The 16,331-nt window shown below is 40.7% G+C and overlaps 1 protein-coding gene across 1 annotated transcript in view; it reads right to left on the bottom strand.

Moving 5' to 3' along the window:
• Positions 1 to 218: 218 nt before the first annotated feature.
• BMPR1A (bone morphogenetic protein receptor type 1A) overlaps positions 219 to 16,331 on the bottom strand; it is a 183,115-nt gene continuing 167,002 nt past the window's right edge. The window contains exons 12-13 of the mRNA XM_037904806.2: positions 14,748 to 14,878; positions 219 to 6,732 (exon numbers count right to left, since the gene is read on the bottom strand). Coding sequence (XP_037760734.1) covers positions 6,607 to 6,732; positions 14,748 to 14,878 — 257 coding nt within the window. The 3' untranslated portion in view covers positions 219 to 6,606. The remainder of the gene's footprint in view (positions 6,733 to 14,747; positions 14,879 to 16,331) is intronic.

Raw genomic sequence — 16,331 nt, forward strand, 5'->3', positions numbered from 1 at the left:
ATTTAAGGCACTGGATGATTGACGACAGTCCACCAAACAACTTTGAGCATCACTAAGGAAGATGATTAAAGCTGTTAATTGTTAACTTATCCAATGATTTAAAGACTGAACCAAATACAGTATTTTAAAAGCAGAGAAGTACTTGGTTATGCATTAACAGTTTCCAAGGTAGTACATGCTCATGAAGTCTTATAGTAATACAAAACACATTACTAATATGTACTAAAATAAGGTTATTTACTTAAAAATGATACATTGGACATAATCTGTGTACAGAAAAAAGCATTCATGGTAAACTTAAGGCACCTTTTAAATCAGATGCTGTACAAGGTACATTAGTGTGTTACATTTTAAAAGATTATTCTACACTTTTGGCATATAACAAACACAAGAATGTAATCATTCTGCTTGTTTTACCCTTCTCTCATTTTTATTTACATCTTCTCTAAGTTAACTACAATGTTATTTTTGTATACAATATAATACATTTCATGTTGGGCATGGGTAGGTCAGAGCACAAACATCACTACAGTATGTGGACTTAATTGCATTCAAGGATAATATAGAACAAGGCAACAATTACATGAGATTTGTTGAACAAATTAAGTAAAATAGTATTTACTCCAACTTTGTGATAACTATTAAACCATGGCTACTATACTGTGAACTCCATAAAGCTCTGTATTATATAACATTATATCACCCCTACATGGGGGGTACACCCAGCGGAAGCAGGATTGTGTCCTCTGACTTCTTACAGAAGCACTGTCACAACAATGGAGAACTGCTAAATCATTTCCTATCTAACCAAAATAAAAGATAAATATTACTTCCCTTTAAACATTATTACAGTAACCAAAAAAGGTTTTTAATTTTAAACTTAAGTGACATTTTTACTCTTCAAATGGTTTTAGTCTGTTAATTTAATTTAAAATATAGTATGAGAAGACAATATAGCTGATTTGTATCCGAAGAATTAATTTTATAGCACATTCAGTGGTCATTTAAATGACGTTCTAAAATTTGATTCTAGGCTTACTGAGGAGGTAACAGTTAAAGATTCATTCTGCATTTTAATATCAACACTTAAAGATAATATAATTTAAAAATGTAAAGGAAATAATTAAGGAAAATATGGTACATACAAATGAAACTGGCAGTTTTCCAAGATTTTAAAGTCTCATACTTTCAAAAACATCTACCTTGAAAGCTGATTAGAGGCCTACAGAAGTTGTATATCACTTATCTAATTTGGGTTTTCAAGATACTCATTCTTAAAGAAAAATTCTAAGATAAGCAAACAGTAAAACCCAAAACGAAAGTCTGCATTCATTCCTAGAAACATCATATTCCTTTAGGAATTTACAAGTTAACCAGGAATGTAAATGTTTCCTTACTCTCACTGAATACAATGGCCTCAATTATCTCAAAGATGCAAGTTACTTTCCATCCAACTAAAGCAAGGTAGAACATGCGAGACAATACAAATCTCCATATGCAACTGCTTAATTGGTTCCAAGGCACAGACCATGTTCACAAGGCATACTCTACACATTACATTTAAAAGGTATTTGCCAGGCATCCTCTCTCTCTCTCTTTTTTTAAATACTGGTTGATAAATAATTACTGAAGTAAGTTTGACCAACAAAATGAGATGATCACTCACTTCGGATGAAGGAGTCTGATACTCCTTTAAAAGGCTTTGGAATCCTTATAAGGCAACACAACTTGACTTAAGTCTGCATTAAGTACAAAAATATTTTTATTTAATACATTTGCTAAGATTAATGTCAAGATTTTAAGAAATGGGTATCTAAAGCTATGAGCCTAAACTCATATTTAGGCCCCGATTTTGCAAGTTACTTCACATAGGACTTAAGCACGTGCTTAAGTGCTTTACTGAATTAGGGCCTTAATTTACTAATTTTCAGAAGTACTGAGCACCTACTGGCTCTCAACTGAGCCAATGAAAGTTACTGTATACTCAGGATTTGAGAATATAAGGCCATTTATTGAGGTGCCTAAAACAGATTTTGGAGCCCAACTAGGCAACCACTTATTAGAATTTAGGTGTAAGTCCCCCTCCACCTCTTCCTTCCTCCTCCCCCCAACCCAACAGAAAACCCAGCTCAGTGGATTTACTTTATGTAAAAGTGTTTTCTGTAAAGCCTTTTAAAGTGTTAAGGTATTTACTCAGAGTATGTCTAAACTACAATTAAAAACCCATGGCTGGTCCATGCCAGCTGACTCAGGCTAAGGGGTTGTTTAACTGCAGTGTAGACATTCAGGCTCAGGCTGGCACCTGGGCTCTAGGACTCTGCGAGGTGGGAGGGTCCCTGAGCTCAGAATGCAGCCCGAGCTCAAACATCTATAGTGCAATTAAACAGCCCTTTAGCCTGAGCCCCAGGAGCCTGAGTCATCTGGCATGGGCCAGCCACAGGTGTCTAATTGCAATGTAGACATACCCTCAGTATCACCAACATTTTGCCTTGCAAAAACTTAAGCAATAAATATTTGGGATGGAAGGGAAATCAATGAATAATTAAAAATGGTGTTCCATTTTTACATTTCTGTTGCTTTATTTAGACTACCACCAACTGTTTTCCTTAAAGACTTCAGAAAAATCATGTCAAGATTAAATGTCAGCAAATAAATTGTAGCTAATAAAGATGTATAATTCACATGGCACTTTATTGGATTAAGTTAAAAAAAACTCCAAGTTCTGAAAGAGCAAGCTTATGGGAACATGTGCATAAACATTTCCCTTTTTATTGTTAAAAACCCAGGTCGGCGGGTGGGTGGAAGCAACTTATTCTAAATTATTGATTTTATTACTCATGCCAAATATTTTCCAACTACCTGTGCTACTTTTGGGGGAATTCTACGTCACTGCGCATGCGCAGAATTCATGGCCCCGCAGATTTCTTTGCTTCCCTACAGAAAAATGATTTCTGATGGGGAAGTAAAGGGAAGCCGCAAGAGCAGTCACACGCCGCTCCCCAGAAGTGCAGGCAGGCTAGTTTGAGTGCCCGGAGCAGCCGGTAGAGATGTAAATCACAGCTGGGGTGGGATGGCTGGGCAGTCATGTGTGAGAGAGAAAGATACACTCTATCCCTCTCGCTCGCTATTGCGGAATGCTCAGTGTGAAGGGGCAGGGCTTTGGGGTATATCTGAGAAGACAGGTGTGGGGCAGGCTCTGTTCCCACAGGCAGAGTAGAAAGTAGCAGCCTGCCTGCTTAGTGAATTGTTCCCATTGTTCTTAGTAAATTCCCCAGGAGTATAAAACAGGTGTAAAAAATTTAAGGCTCCTTTATATTCCCAAAGTGGTGTAAAGAAGCCTTATTGTAAAGGACAGTATGGCCTTTTAAATGCTTATGGTGCTTTAGTGATTAGAACTGGTCTAAATTTTTTGACTGAAAAATTTTCCTATCAAAATGGGCTCCATGAACTGTTTCTACTGACCTTCCTGGAGATGGTCAGTAGCCAATATAAATTGTGAGTTTGAGCCCTCACTTGCTCTTCAGTTGCCTGTGATGTAACACTGAGCATATGGCTGCATATATTTGTTGATTAATAATTAGAAGTAAAGGGTCAATACTAGCTACATTACTACTACACATTGTGGGCCTGGGGATTTCCTCCAATGCTCCCCACTCTCATTCTCCATCCATTGTATTGTAGTTTAAATAAATTACCAAAATAATTGAAACCAGCGTGATTATATTGTGTTATATTAACAAATAAAATATGCAGAATTTTGCAGAGTTTTAAAATAGTGTGTGCAGAATTTTTAATTCTTTGGCACAGAACTCCCCCAGGAGTACTGTGCAAACTAATGCACAAAGACATGCTTAACAACTTCAGCCTCATCTTATATCTTTCTTGACAATGGACGGAAAAATTTTTTAAAGCCCCCCCCTTTTTTTTCATAAGAATTATGGCACACTATCATCTACTGCTGTCTTCAAATAAGTTAAAATTATACTTGACACACCCATGAATTGTTCAACCAGAATACATATTAATACTTAAAGGCTTTAATGAACAAAAGTAATGACTTTATTTTAAAAAAGAAATGTCCCTTGAAATAACTAGTTTTCTATAAAATATGTAGCATTGTTAAATAACGTCTGTACATCACAACAGAAAATAAAAAATTCTGCAGTCTTTTGCCTGACCACTTACTTTTTGCAAACTATGGAACAGAAGTGAAAAAACCCAGTGTTAGATAGTTGTTCACAAATGCATATTGGAACTTCATTAAGTTACATTTTCTATTGTATTTTCAAAGGACATTTTAACACAATTTCAAAGCAGTCTCCATGTACCCATTTTAAGACGACAGATAATTTATCAAAAATCTTAATATGAAATCACTATGTCTGACGAATGTCAACATTTTTCCAAAAATTTTTCCCCCTCCAAATCTGAGCTATAGCATGTGTGTGCACATTTACCTATGACCAGGTGTTTTAAAATAGAGCACATTACACACTATATAAATACCTTCCCTTTTAAAAATTATCTAGAACAAGGTTACAGTACAAGGTTAGAGGCACTTAAATTAGGTTTAACTGAACTGCTCCAATATTGTGTTTTTAATCTTCAGCAAGATTCACAGCATTGGAGTTTAAACTTGAGTTATGTTGCTTTTTCTGACTTCAAACTGATAGTGACAAAATTAATGGTATATAACTAATGGCCCAATTTTACACTAACCATTTTAGTTTTTTTGGCCTTTTATACAAACCTGTCTTGATCAACAAAAAAAAGAGCAGAAATTTGATTTCCTGTGCAAGCCAAATGGCTTTCATATAACTAGCCAGTCGCTGCAGTACAGAATCATATGCACATCACTGCGTATAATACAGAAACCCTTGACCAAATCCTGCAGCAATGTTAATTTATTGTACCTCCATTAAAACACCTTTCAATCCCATATCTCCCATACCCAACAACACACATCCGATTCAGTTGAAAATACTCACTGATTTACCATTTGTCAGTGACAATTTTCAGGAATGACAGTATTTGATTATGTTTTTTCATTGTGTCCTCTAGATGGCCCAGCTCTAAAATCTTCAGCAGTAACTATGCTGTTAAGGTGATCTAGCTCAGAATCTCCTTTGCCTGCCTCATGCATGTCAGTCAGCTTCAGCGGTTCATCTCAGTTCCCCAGGTCTTGGATGACACTATATTCTCTCAGTTTCCTAGCTGCCCAGCCTGCACTTCTGTGAGTGGGCCCTATCTGCAAACTGGACTCCAGCTCTGGCTCTCAGACCTCCCCTCCTATCTGGTTCTATAGAATAGTGAAAGGAGCATGCAATGCAATCCATTTAATTCCCTCTCATGGGGAAAGACGCAAAGCATGAAGCAGCTGCAGACAGGTCCCAGCAGGGCAGAGAGGCAAAACAGAAAGCCAAAGGTCTGGCTGCTGCAAAATGGTGCAGTCTACAACAAAAATGCTGACTTCTGCGGTACCTCGAAAAAAGCCAAATTCCACAACCACACAATCATGGAGCATACTGGGCCCCAAGTGAGATGACTGAGGCAGATCACACCTCAGTCACTGTTTCAGGCTCTTTGCAGACTCAGGGCTTGTCTCCACAGCAAGGCAATGCACACTAGAGAAGTGTGATTTCTATGAAGTGCACTTATGTGCTGCACACTTACTGGCCTGCAACAACCCTGCTGGCATGCACTAAAAAGTTTCCTAGTGCATGTTAACAAGCAGCAGGTATATGAAGCACCCTAGGGGAACTTATAGTGTGTGCCAGCAGGGTTACATGGATCAGCCAGTATACTTTAGAAATCACACCCCTCTAGTGTATGCATTGCTGCACCGTGTAGACAAGCCCTCAGATGGATATTGGTTTACACTGTTCACATTTCTGAGGTTCTCTTTGCAACCAAAACAGCACAGAAATGTAACTATTTCAACATGAAAATTGAGATTCTGGAGCACAATTCTGTGTCGAGGGATGAATTCTGTGGCAAATCCTGTAACTGTGGAATCAGGGAACATACGGGGCCCTGACCATAAGTCTGTGAATTTAAAGATCTATCCCAAATGGCAGTCAAAGAATCCTGGCACACACATAAAAGACCCATAAAAGGCATAGGAACTGTTAAACTGAGTAGTATTTCAAACAGATTCCTAACCTACAGGCTATTTCAAAAAGACTTGGTATGAACCAACTAGGTTTTTATCAGGTAGAAGGCAAAAAGCTTATATTTCTCCATCTCTGTTGAATCCATTTAGCTTCTTAAGGCTTTCACAGAAAGCACTGTACTCTGAACATGCAATTTAGTACCCAGAGTTTCACTGGAGACTCACTAAGTGTGACTGAAGTCTCAATGCAGCTTAAAACAAAAATGATACGCATATTTAAAACAAGGCTGTCCATATATGTAGCATGTAGTGTACAGAGACTTTCAGCATTATATTCTACAAAGTACTGAAAGATTTAATATTAGCAGCCTGTAAAAGTAAGATGAGGAAGTGGACTGAATCTCAGTTGCTTCTTCTTCCCACTTAGTTCCCACCCTTATCAGGGTGAAAAGTTCTAGGAGTCCAACTCTGCTCCTCAGTACTATATTATTCTGTCAAATCTTTACATCTTGTGATTCAACCATCTTGGCAAGTGTCTTCTTGATCCTCAAAGCTGTAAGTCTAGAGGCAGGATTGTGGGCCCAGCATTCAGACATTAACTTCAACACTGCTCTTAAACACTGAAAATTAAAAAACAAAAGGATACTATTGTAAACAATAATGACTGACAGCTGAAATGGTACAAGTTTTAAGAAGGACACTGGTGAAGCACGTAGGCCAAAAAGCTTAATTTTTTTTCAATATTCTGTTGATTTATTTACAATATCCTTTGTCAATTATTTCACCTGAATAAAGTAACACTGGTATCTCCAACACTGATCTGATTTAGAAAGTGTGCCTTAGTTACAATGCAACAACAAACTGGTGCTCTCTCTTTTGTTTTGTAAGAGCTCAGGATTCTTTTACATTTCAATTTACTGCCTGAATTCAAAAATGGAAGAGGACTATAAAGTGCGGTCAGTGGGTCAGGCTAACATCCTATAACAGAGTAATGAGGTGTCATACGGTGTATCCGATGTTTCTCACCAGAGGGAAGGTTGGCATGACAAAAGGTCTGATTGGGTGACAAGTGAACTGGGAGAAATAAGGGCATTTCCAAAAGAAATGAACAATCTCTAACAGGGTGGGAAAAGTAGTAATATAGCACGCATATAGCTGTTATTTGAAGCAGGTAGATTATATTACTTATCTACGAACCTCAATAATATCCATTTAAAGACCAAATATTCCGGTTTAATCCATAATTACATAGAACGATAAAAAACCTTGCACCTCTTGGGAGAATGTTTATTACATAGTAATGCTGAATTGACAATAAAATATATGCATTTTCTAATCTTGATCACAGTGTAAGGTAATTCACACCAATTTGGGAAAATGTGTGACAGTCTTCAAATAGTAAACATTTGAAGACTGCCAACACTCTTTGGAACCCTACCTTAAAAGGTTTACTCAATTTCAAGCACATTGAAAATAAATGCAGAATTTTGAACACAAATTAATTATTAATGTTAATGTAACAGGGATGGCCAAACTGCGCCTCGTGAGCTGCATGCGGCTCTTTTACAGTTAAAGTGTGGATGAAGGAGCCCACCAAACTGGAGGGGTGTGTGTGAAGGACTTCTGCACTGCAGCAGCGTGGTAGGGCTAGGGGCTTCTGCCAGAAATGACTGGTGCCTGCTGAGAGTATGGGGGGGGGAGTGGGGGGGTGGTTCACAATAAAGGTTCCCCTGCTCCCAACAGCTTGAGTCATGCGGCATGACTCTCTCCTACCTTCAGTGGCACATTCCAGCAGATCCCAGGTGCTAGCTCCATGTGGAGAGGCAACAGCAAACAGCTGGGAGCTGTAGGAAAGGGCCACTGCTTTAGCTCCACGAGGAGAGGCAGCAGAAAAAGCCGCAGCTCTCTCTGCAGCTCCCAGCTGTTTGTCATTGCCTCTCCCCATGCCTCCAGCTCCCAGCTTGCCGGCTCCAGCAGCTGCCGTGCAGAGAGGGGACCCGATGACACCATATGCCCAAGCGGGGCCAGCAAATCATGGCAAAAATCTGGGGGGGGGGCACGTAAGCCCATGTGCGCCCCCCTCCATCTCCTCTGGCTTCTGCCCAGCAGGGAGGGGTGGTCTCGGGGCTTTAGTCCCACGTGACTTGCCTGCCAGTGTTCAGGGCTTCAATATATAGCAGCGTATCTGAACTAGCACTACCTTCATACTAAACATTGGAAATTATGTAGCATGAGCTACTGTGACCCTTAATAAATGGGCATTTTAATCCCATTATTATTTCACCTTCTTCTGGGATACTGACCCTAGAATATCACTAATTCTCCTAAAAAGAAAAGGAGTACTTGTGGCACCTTAGAGACTAACAAATTTATTTGAGCATATGCTTTCGTGAGCTACAGCTCACTTCATCGGATGCATGCAGTGGAAAATACAATGGGGAGATTTCATATACACAGAGAACATGAAACAAGGAGTGTTACCATACACACTGTAACGTGAGTGATCAGGGAGTGATCAGGTAAGGTGAGCTATTACCAGTAGGAGAGAAAAAAACCCTTTTGTAGTGATAATCAAGGTGGGCCATTTCCAACAGTTGACAAGAATGTGTGAGGAACGGGGTGGGGTGGGGAAATAAACATGGGGAAATAGTTTTACTTTGTGTAATGACACATCCGCTCCCAGTCTTTATTCAAGCCTATTGTAATGGTGTCCAGTTTGCAAATTAATTCCAATTCAGCAGTCTCTCGTTGGAGTCTGTTTTTGAAGTTTTTTTGTTGAAGAATTGCAACTTTTAGGTCTGTAATCGGGTGACCAGAGAGACTGAAGTGTTCTCCGACTGTTTTTTGAATAATTCTTGACGTCTGATTTGTGTTCATTTATTCTTTTACGTAGAGACTGTCCGGTTTGGCCAATGTACATTGCAGAGGAGCATTGCTGGCACATGATGGCATATATCACATTGATAGATGTGCAGGTGAACGAGCCTCTGATAGTGTGGCTGATGTGATTAGGTGTCCCCTGAATAGATATGTGGACACAGTTGGCAACGGGCTTTGTTGCAAGGATAGGTTCCTGGGTTAGTGGTTCTGTTGTGTGGTATGTGGTTGCTGGTGAGTATTTCCTTCAGGTTGGGGGGCTGTCTGTAAGCAAGGACTGGCCTGTCTCCCAAGATCTGTGAGAGTGATGGGTCGTCCTTCAGCATAGGTTGTAGATCCTTGATGATGCGCTGGAGAAGTTTTAGCTGGGGGCTGAAGGTGATGGCTAGTGGCGTTCTGTTATTTTCCTTGTTGGGCCTGTCCTGTAGTAGGTAACTTCTGGGTACTCTTCTGGTTCTGTCAATCTGTTTCTTCACTTCAGCAGGTGGGTATTATAGTTGTAAAAATGCTTGATAGAGATCTTGTAGGTGTTTGTCTGAGGGGTTGGAGCAAATGCAGTTGTATCGTAGAGCTTGGCTGTAGACAATGGATCGTGTGGTGTGGTCTGGATGAAAGCTGGAGACATGTAGGTAAGTATAGCGGTCAGTAGGTTTCAGGTATAGGGTGGTGCTTATGTGACCATCGCTTATTAGCACCGTAGTGTCCAGGAAGTGGATCTCTTGTGTGGACTGGTCCAGGCTGAGGTTGATGGTGGAATTCCTCAAGGGCTTCTTTTCCATGGCCCCAGATGATGAAGATGTCATCAATGTAGCGCAAGTAGAGTCGGGGCATTAGTGGACGAGAGCTGAGGAAGCACTGTTCTAAGTCAGCCATAAAAATGTTGGCATACTGTGGGGCCCTGCGGGTACCCATAGCAGTGCTGCTGATTTGAAGGTATACATTGTCCCCAAATGTGAAATAGTTATCGGTGAGGACAAAGTCACAAAGTTCAGCCACCAGGTTTGCCGTGACATTATTGGGGATACTGTTCCTGACGACTTGTAGTCCATCTGTGTGTGGAATGTTGGTGAAGAGGGCTTCTACATACATAGTGGCTAGGATGGTGTTTTCAGGAAGATCACCGATGGACTGTAGTTTCCTCAGGAAATCAGTGGTGTCTCGAAGATAGCTAGGAGTGCTGGTAGACTAGGGCCTGAGGAGGGAGTCTACATAGTCAAACATCACGAAAGTTTATACTCAAAAAAATTTGTTAGTCTCTAAGGTGCCACAAGTACTCCTTTTCTTTTTGCGGATACAGACTAACATGGCTGCTACTCTGAAACTAATTCTCCTAATGATCTCAGATACACAATGAAAACAGGAACAATGCAAAACCAAATAATACTCTATTTGAGATCTCTCTGAGTAAAAAGGAAAATGAAGGTTACTTACTTGTATCTGGAGTTCTTTGAGATGGACTATGCATATTCCCACTCATGGGATGCTCCGACCAGCACAGCCTGAACGGTAGAACGCTAGCCAGCAGTGTTCTCTGGAGCGCTCATGCCTCTCCCTCAGCGCTCCCACCAGTGAACATTAAACCTTCCATGGCAAGGATATAAAACGGGTATGGTGGCCAGCTCCCTGAGGTCCTTCTCCCAGGACCTCAGGTCCTCTGAGAGTAGGACTCCAAGGCAGAGAGGAAAGGTGTGCAGACTGTGTGAATATGGAGAGTCCATGTCGAACAACTCCAGTTACAAGTAAGTAACCTTTTCTTCTTCTTGGACTATCTGCATATTCCCACCTACAGGACAGTCTAACTGTAGTAACTCTGACCCAGAATGGTGGGAACATGGAATCCCAGTAAAACGAGAATTGCATTGCCAAATTTTGCATCTGATCTAGGTTTTAAATCTATAATGAGTAGTTCCTAGTAAAAGTGTGGATTGTACGCCACATTGTTACTCTTTATGATTCTATTAAAAGAATATGTCTAGAGAATACCACAGAAACTGCTTCTGATCTAGTAGAACGAGCTCTAATTCCTTCAGGAAGACAGGAATTCATCAGCTTATAAACGTCAATACATAGCCTAACGCAGTGGTCCCCAACCTTTCTATGGGAATAGCATATTCCTATTCCCAGAAGACTGTGGCAGGCACCAGACACCCCACCACCGAAATGCCGCCGAGAAGTGGCAGCAGCAAGAAGCGTCGCCGCCTAAATGCCACTGAGAAACGGCAATGCTTCTCGGCGGCATTTCGGCGGGTAGTTCTCTGGCGACAGCGCTCGGTGGCAGCATTTTGGCAGTGCGGTGTCCTGCGGGTGTCCACAACTGCCCCGGTGGGTGCCATTGCGCCCGGGGGCACCGCATTGGGGACCCCTGGCCTAACTCATCTTGAAAGAGTTTGTTCAGTGACCACTCGCCTGTTATTCCTCTTTTCATAAGAAATAAAGAAATTGGGAGACTGTTGAAAATCCCTAGTTCTAATTAAATTAAAACTAAAGCCCTTTTAACTTCTAGCACATGAAATCCAGCCTCCTCATCTTGAGTGTGAGGTTTGGGGAAAAAAGCTGGTAACAGATTTACAGTAAAATATAAGAATCTTGGGTGTGTACAGAGAATTCCTTTATCCTTATCAAAGACAGTAAATGGTGGTTACGCATTATCACTTGTAATTCACTTATGCGCCTTGCAGAAGAGACAGCTATCAAGATGACTGTCTTAATAGATAAAGAGAACAGTGTACAGATTCTCACAGTTCAAATGAATGTTTCATTAACTGTGTAAGCACTATGTTTAAATTCAAAGATGGTATAGGATATCTAACTGGTGGATATAGATTATTAAGACCTTTCAAGAATCTTCACATCATGAGTAAAAACTAATTTACTATCCACAGGAACACAGTAAACTGAAATTGCTGCAAGATGAACCTTGACTGGTGACAGAGACCAACTCTTTTAAGATATAATAAGTAATAATAAGTAGGGCTGTTGATTAATCGCAGTTAATTCATGCGATTAAATAAAAAAATTGCGATTAAAACATTTTTGATTTATCGTGCTGTTAAACAATAGAATATCAATTGAAATTTATTAAATATTTTGGATGTTTTTCTACATTTTCAAATATATCCATTTCAATTACAACACAGAATACAAAGTGTAATGCTCACTTTATATTATTTTTTATTACAAATATTGCACTGTAAAAAGGATAAACAAAAGAAATAGTATTTTTCAATTCACCTCACACAAGTACTGTAGTGCAATCGCTTTATCATGATAGTGTAACTTACAAATGTAGTTTTTTTGTTACATAACGGCACTCAAAAACAATGTAAAACTTTAGAGCCTGCAAGTCCACCGACTCCTACTTCTTGTTCAGCCAATCGCTAAGACAAACAACGTTCTTTACATTTGCGGGAGATAATGCTGCCCACTTTTTAATTATGACACCTGAAAGTGAGAACAGGCGTTCTCATGGCACTGTTGTAGCTGGCGTAGCAAGATATTTACGTGCCAGATGCGCTAAAGATTCATATGCCTCGTCATGCGTCAGCCATTGTTCCAGAGGACATGCTTCCATGCTGAAGACGGTCGTTAAAAAATAATGCGTTAAGTAAACTTGTGACTGAACTTCTGGGGGGAGAATTGTATGTCTCCTGTTCTGTTCTACCCACATTCTCCCATATATTTCATATTATAGCAGTTTCAGATGATGGCCCAGCACATGTTGTTCGTTTTAAGAACACTTTCACAGCAAATTTGACAAAATGCAAAGAAGATACCAATGTGAAATTTCTAGATAGCTACAGCACTCAAGCCAAGGTTTAAGAATCTGAAGTGTCTTCCAAAATCTGAGAGGGACGAGGTGTGGAGCATGCTTTCAGAAGTCGTAAAAGAGCAACACTCCGATGCGGAAACTACAGAACCTGAACCACCAAAAAAGAAAATCAACCTTCTGTTGGTGGCATCTGACTCAGATGATGAAAATGAAAATGCATTGGTCTGCATTGCTTCGGACTGTTATCGAGCAGAACCCGTCATCTGCATGGACGCATGTCCTCTGGAATGGTGACTGAAGCATCAAGGGATATATGAATCTTTAGCGCATCTGGCATGTAAATATCTTGCGACGCCGGCCACAACAGTACCATGCAAATACCTGTTCTCACTTTCAAGTGACATTGTAAACAAGAAGCAGGCAGCATTATCTTCTGCAAATGTAAACAAACTTGTTTGTCTAAGCGATTGGCTGAACAAGAAGTAGAACTGAGTGGACGTGTAGGCTCTAAAGTTTTACACTGTTTCGTTTTTGAATGCAGGTTTTTTTTGTACATAATTCTACATTTGTAAGTTTAACTTTCATGATAAAGAGATTGCACTACAGTACTTGTATTAGGTGAACTGAAAAATACTATTTCTTTTGTTTTTACAGTGTAAACATTTATAATAAAAATAAATATAAAGTTTGCACTGTACACTTTGTATTCCGTGCTGTAACTGAAATCGATATATTTGAAAATGTAGAAAACATCCAAAAATATTTAAATAAATGGTATTCTATTATTAACAGCACGATTAATGGCACTTAATTTTTTTAATCGTGTGATTAATCATGATGACTTTTTTTAATTGCTTGACAGCCCTAATAAAAAAATAGAATATATAAGTAATCAGAGCTGTATATAGATCTACCTCAGTGGTTCTCAACTTATTTATCATTGTTTGCTGCATATGCAGGACCCCCGAACCTGTGGGGCAGGACGGCAGCCCCAACCCTGACCCCTTGCCACATGGGGCGGGCCAGCAGCCCCAACCCGAACCCCGCTGAGAGATGAGGGAGGCACATGAGCATGCTAACAAACACTTCTAGCTCGAGTTCTATTGGTCAGGCTGAACGGTCAGTGCATCCGATTAGTGGGAACATGCAGAGGACACCTGAGGTATGTTTTCCCTACCCGCCGGATCAGCGGGCAGCGATCGATCCAGCGGGGATCGATTTATCGCGTCTAGTCTAGATGCGATAAATTGACACCCAAGCACTCTCCCGTCGACTCCTGTACTCCAACGCCGTGAGAGGCACAGGCAGAGTCGACGGGGGAGCAGCAGCAGTCGACTCACCATGGTGAAGACACCATGGTAAGTCAATCTAAGTACGTCGACTTCAGCTACGTTATTCATGAAGTTGCGTAACTTAGATCGATTCCCTCCACCAGTGTAGACCAGGGCCTCAAGAACTGTGCAGTACTACCAATGAGATCTCTCCATGAAAAAGTAATGGGGCCGCTAATGATCTACACCATCCTCTCCTCAGGTCTACAAACACATTAGTATCACCTCATATTCCAGTGTTGAAAATGTCTGATATATCCAGTATGACAGAAAAAGATATCTGAGGTTGAGTGTGATAAATTGCATTACAATGTCATGTTAAATTGTAGCTCCATTCAGAAACACAAGAAAATACTAAGGCCTAGCTCTAGACTGGTTTGGGGTGACAATGTGACCATGCAGTTGGTTGCTGGTGAGGTATTTCTCCTTCCCATCTAGATGGGTATATAAAAAGATCAGGCAGGTAAAAGCTCTACTAATTGTTCTCACACATTAGTATTTTTATTGTGGTCAGAGATATCTCAAAACATTAGAATGTCTAATTTTGTTGCCTACTCTACTTCAGTTTCAGAAAACTTTTGGGAAAGACTAAAATACGCTTATTATATATTGGGGTTAAAGCTGAACTCCTCCCATTTCTCCCTTTCGACGTACTTACTTCATCGCTATTCCATCTGTTAGATACCACTGGGCGTAGGCGCTTGACGCACACCACCTCTCTCATATCTTCATAAGATGGATCATTCGGCACCATGTCATAATATGGCAGCTGGTACTCTTCAACAATACCTGAAATGTGTGTGAAAGATCAGCGTTATATATGTATGAACAAACTAAATCCTTAGATCTGCTATCTAAACTCTTAACGAACTGAAGAAGCATAAAACAACACAAAATTCTCTTGTCAGCAACTTAAACTCATCAGTGGTTGAAAACTAAAGGTAACATTAATGGCTATTAGATGGATGGGTAAGGAATGGTGTCCCTAGCCTGTTTGTCAGAGGGTGGAGATGGATGGCAGGAGAGAGAACACTAGATCATTACCTGTTAGGTTTGCTCCCTCTGGGGCACCTGGCATTGGCCACTGTTGGTAGACAGGATACTGGGCTGGATGGACCTTTAGTCTGACCCAGTATGGCCATTCTTATGTTCACACAGAATTGTACATAATATCACTTGCTGAAAATTTATAGTTGATGGTGGTCATTTAGGACCGAATGCTGACTTAATTACCTGTAGTCCCACTGAATGTTTGGCCCTATTACATACTATAGAGCTACTCCCTACAACAGATGAGTTCATACATGCATATCTTCCACTTTATTCTGAGACTGCCTGTAATCTTCCTATTTCACCTAGTTTACCACATCTAAGAAGTGTACTTCACTGAACATATAAAGATAGATCACTGTCCCAAGAAGATGCAATCTAAATTAGGATGAGAGGGTTACTCACCTTGTGCAATAACTGAGGTTCTTCGAGATGTGTCCCCCAGTGGGTGCTGCATTTTAAGTGTTTGAGTGCCCCTGTGCTTGTAATCGGAGATTTGTGATAGCAGTGCCTGGCTGGGTCGCACATGCGCAGTCCCTGTCTCGCGCTGCATCAAGCAGCTAATTGGCGCTGTGAGACCAACCTCCCCTCTGTTCCTTGTCTACTGCAGAGCATGAGTGTGAAACTCTGAAGTAGAGGGGCAGAGGGAGGGTAGTGGAGCACCCATGGGGACACACATCTCGAAGAACCTCAGTTACTGCACAAAGTGAGTAACCCTCTCCTTCAAGTGATGTCCCTGTGGGTGCTCCACTTTAGGTAACTTCAGAGCAGTACCCTCCAGTGGAAGGGTGGGGCTTTGGAGTTGATGTCGTGGCAGAGGACAATTCGGTGAGTCCAAATAATGCATCAGATGTTACATGCTGCTCTAATGCGTAGTGCTGCATAAATGTATGGGTAGAGGCCCATGTCACAGGTCTACATAGGTCCACAGTGGGAACACTGTTCAGAAAAGCTATTCAACTCGACACTGCCCTGGTGAAACGCATGCAAATCCCTATAGGGGGTTGCAAGTTCTGTGGCTGGTAACACAATTAGATGCATTATGAAATCCATTTGGAGAGCCTCTGTTTGGATATGGCATCTCCTTTTGATCATTCCATGACAAACGAATAATTTCGGGGATTTACAGAATGACCTTGTTCGATCTGTGTAAAAAGCCAGGGCCCTGCGAACATTGAGGGTGTGAAGCTGG

This window comes from Chelonia mydas, chromosome 7 (assembly GCF_015237465.2).
Source record: "Chelonia mydas isolate rCheMyd1 chromosome 7, rCheMyd1.pri.v2, whole genome shotgun sequence".
In the NCBI taxonomy this organism is placed as follows: domain Eukaryota; kingdom Metazoa; phylum Chordata; order Testudines; family Cheloniidae; genus Chelonia; species Chelonia mydas.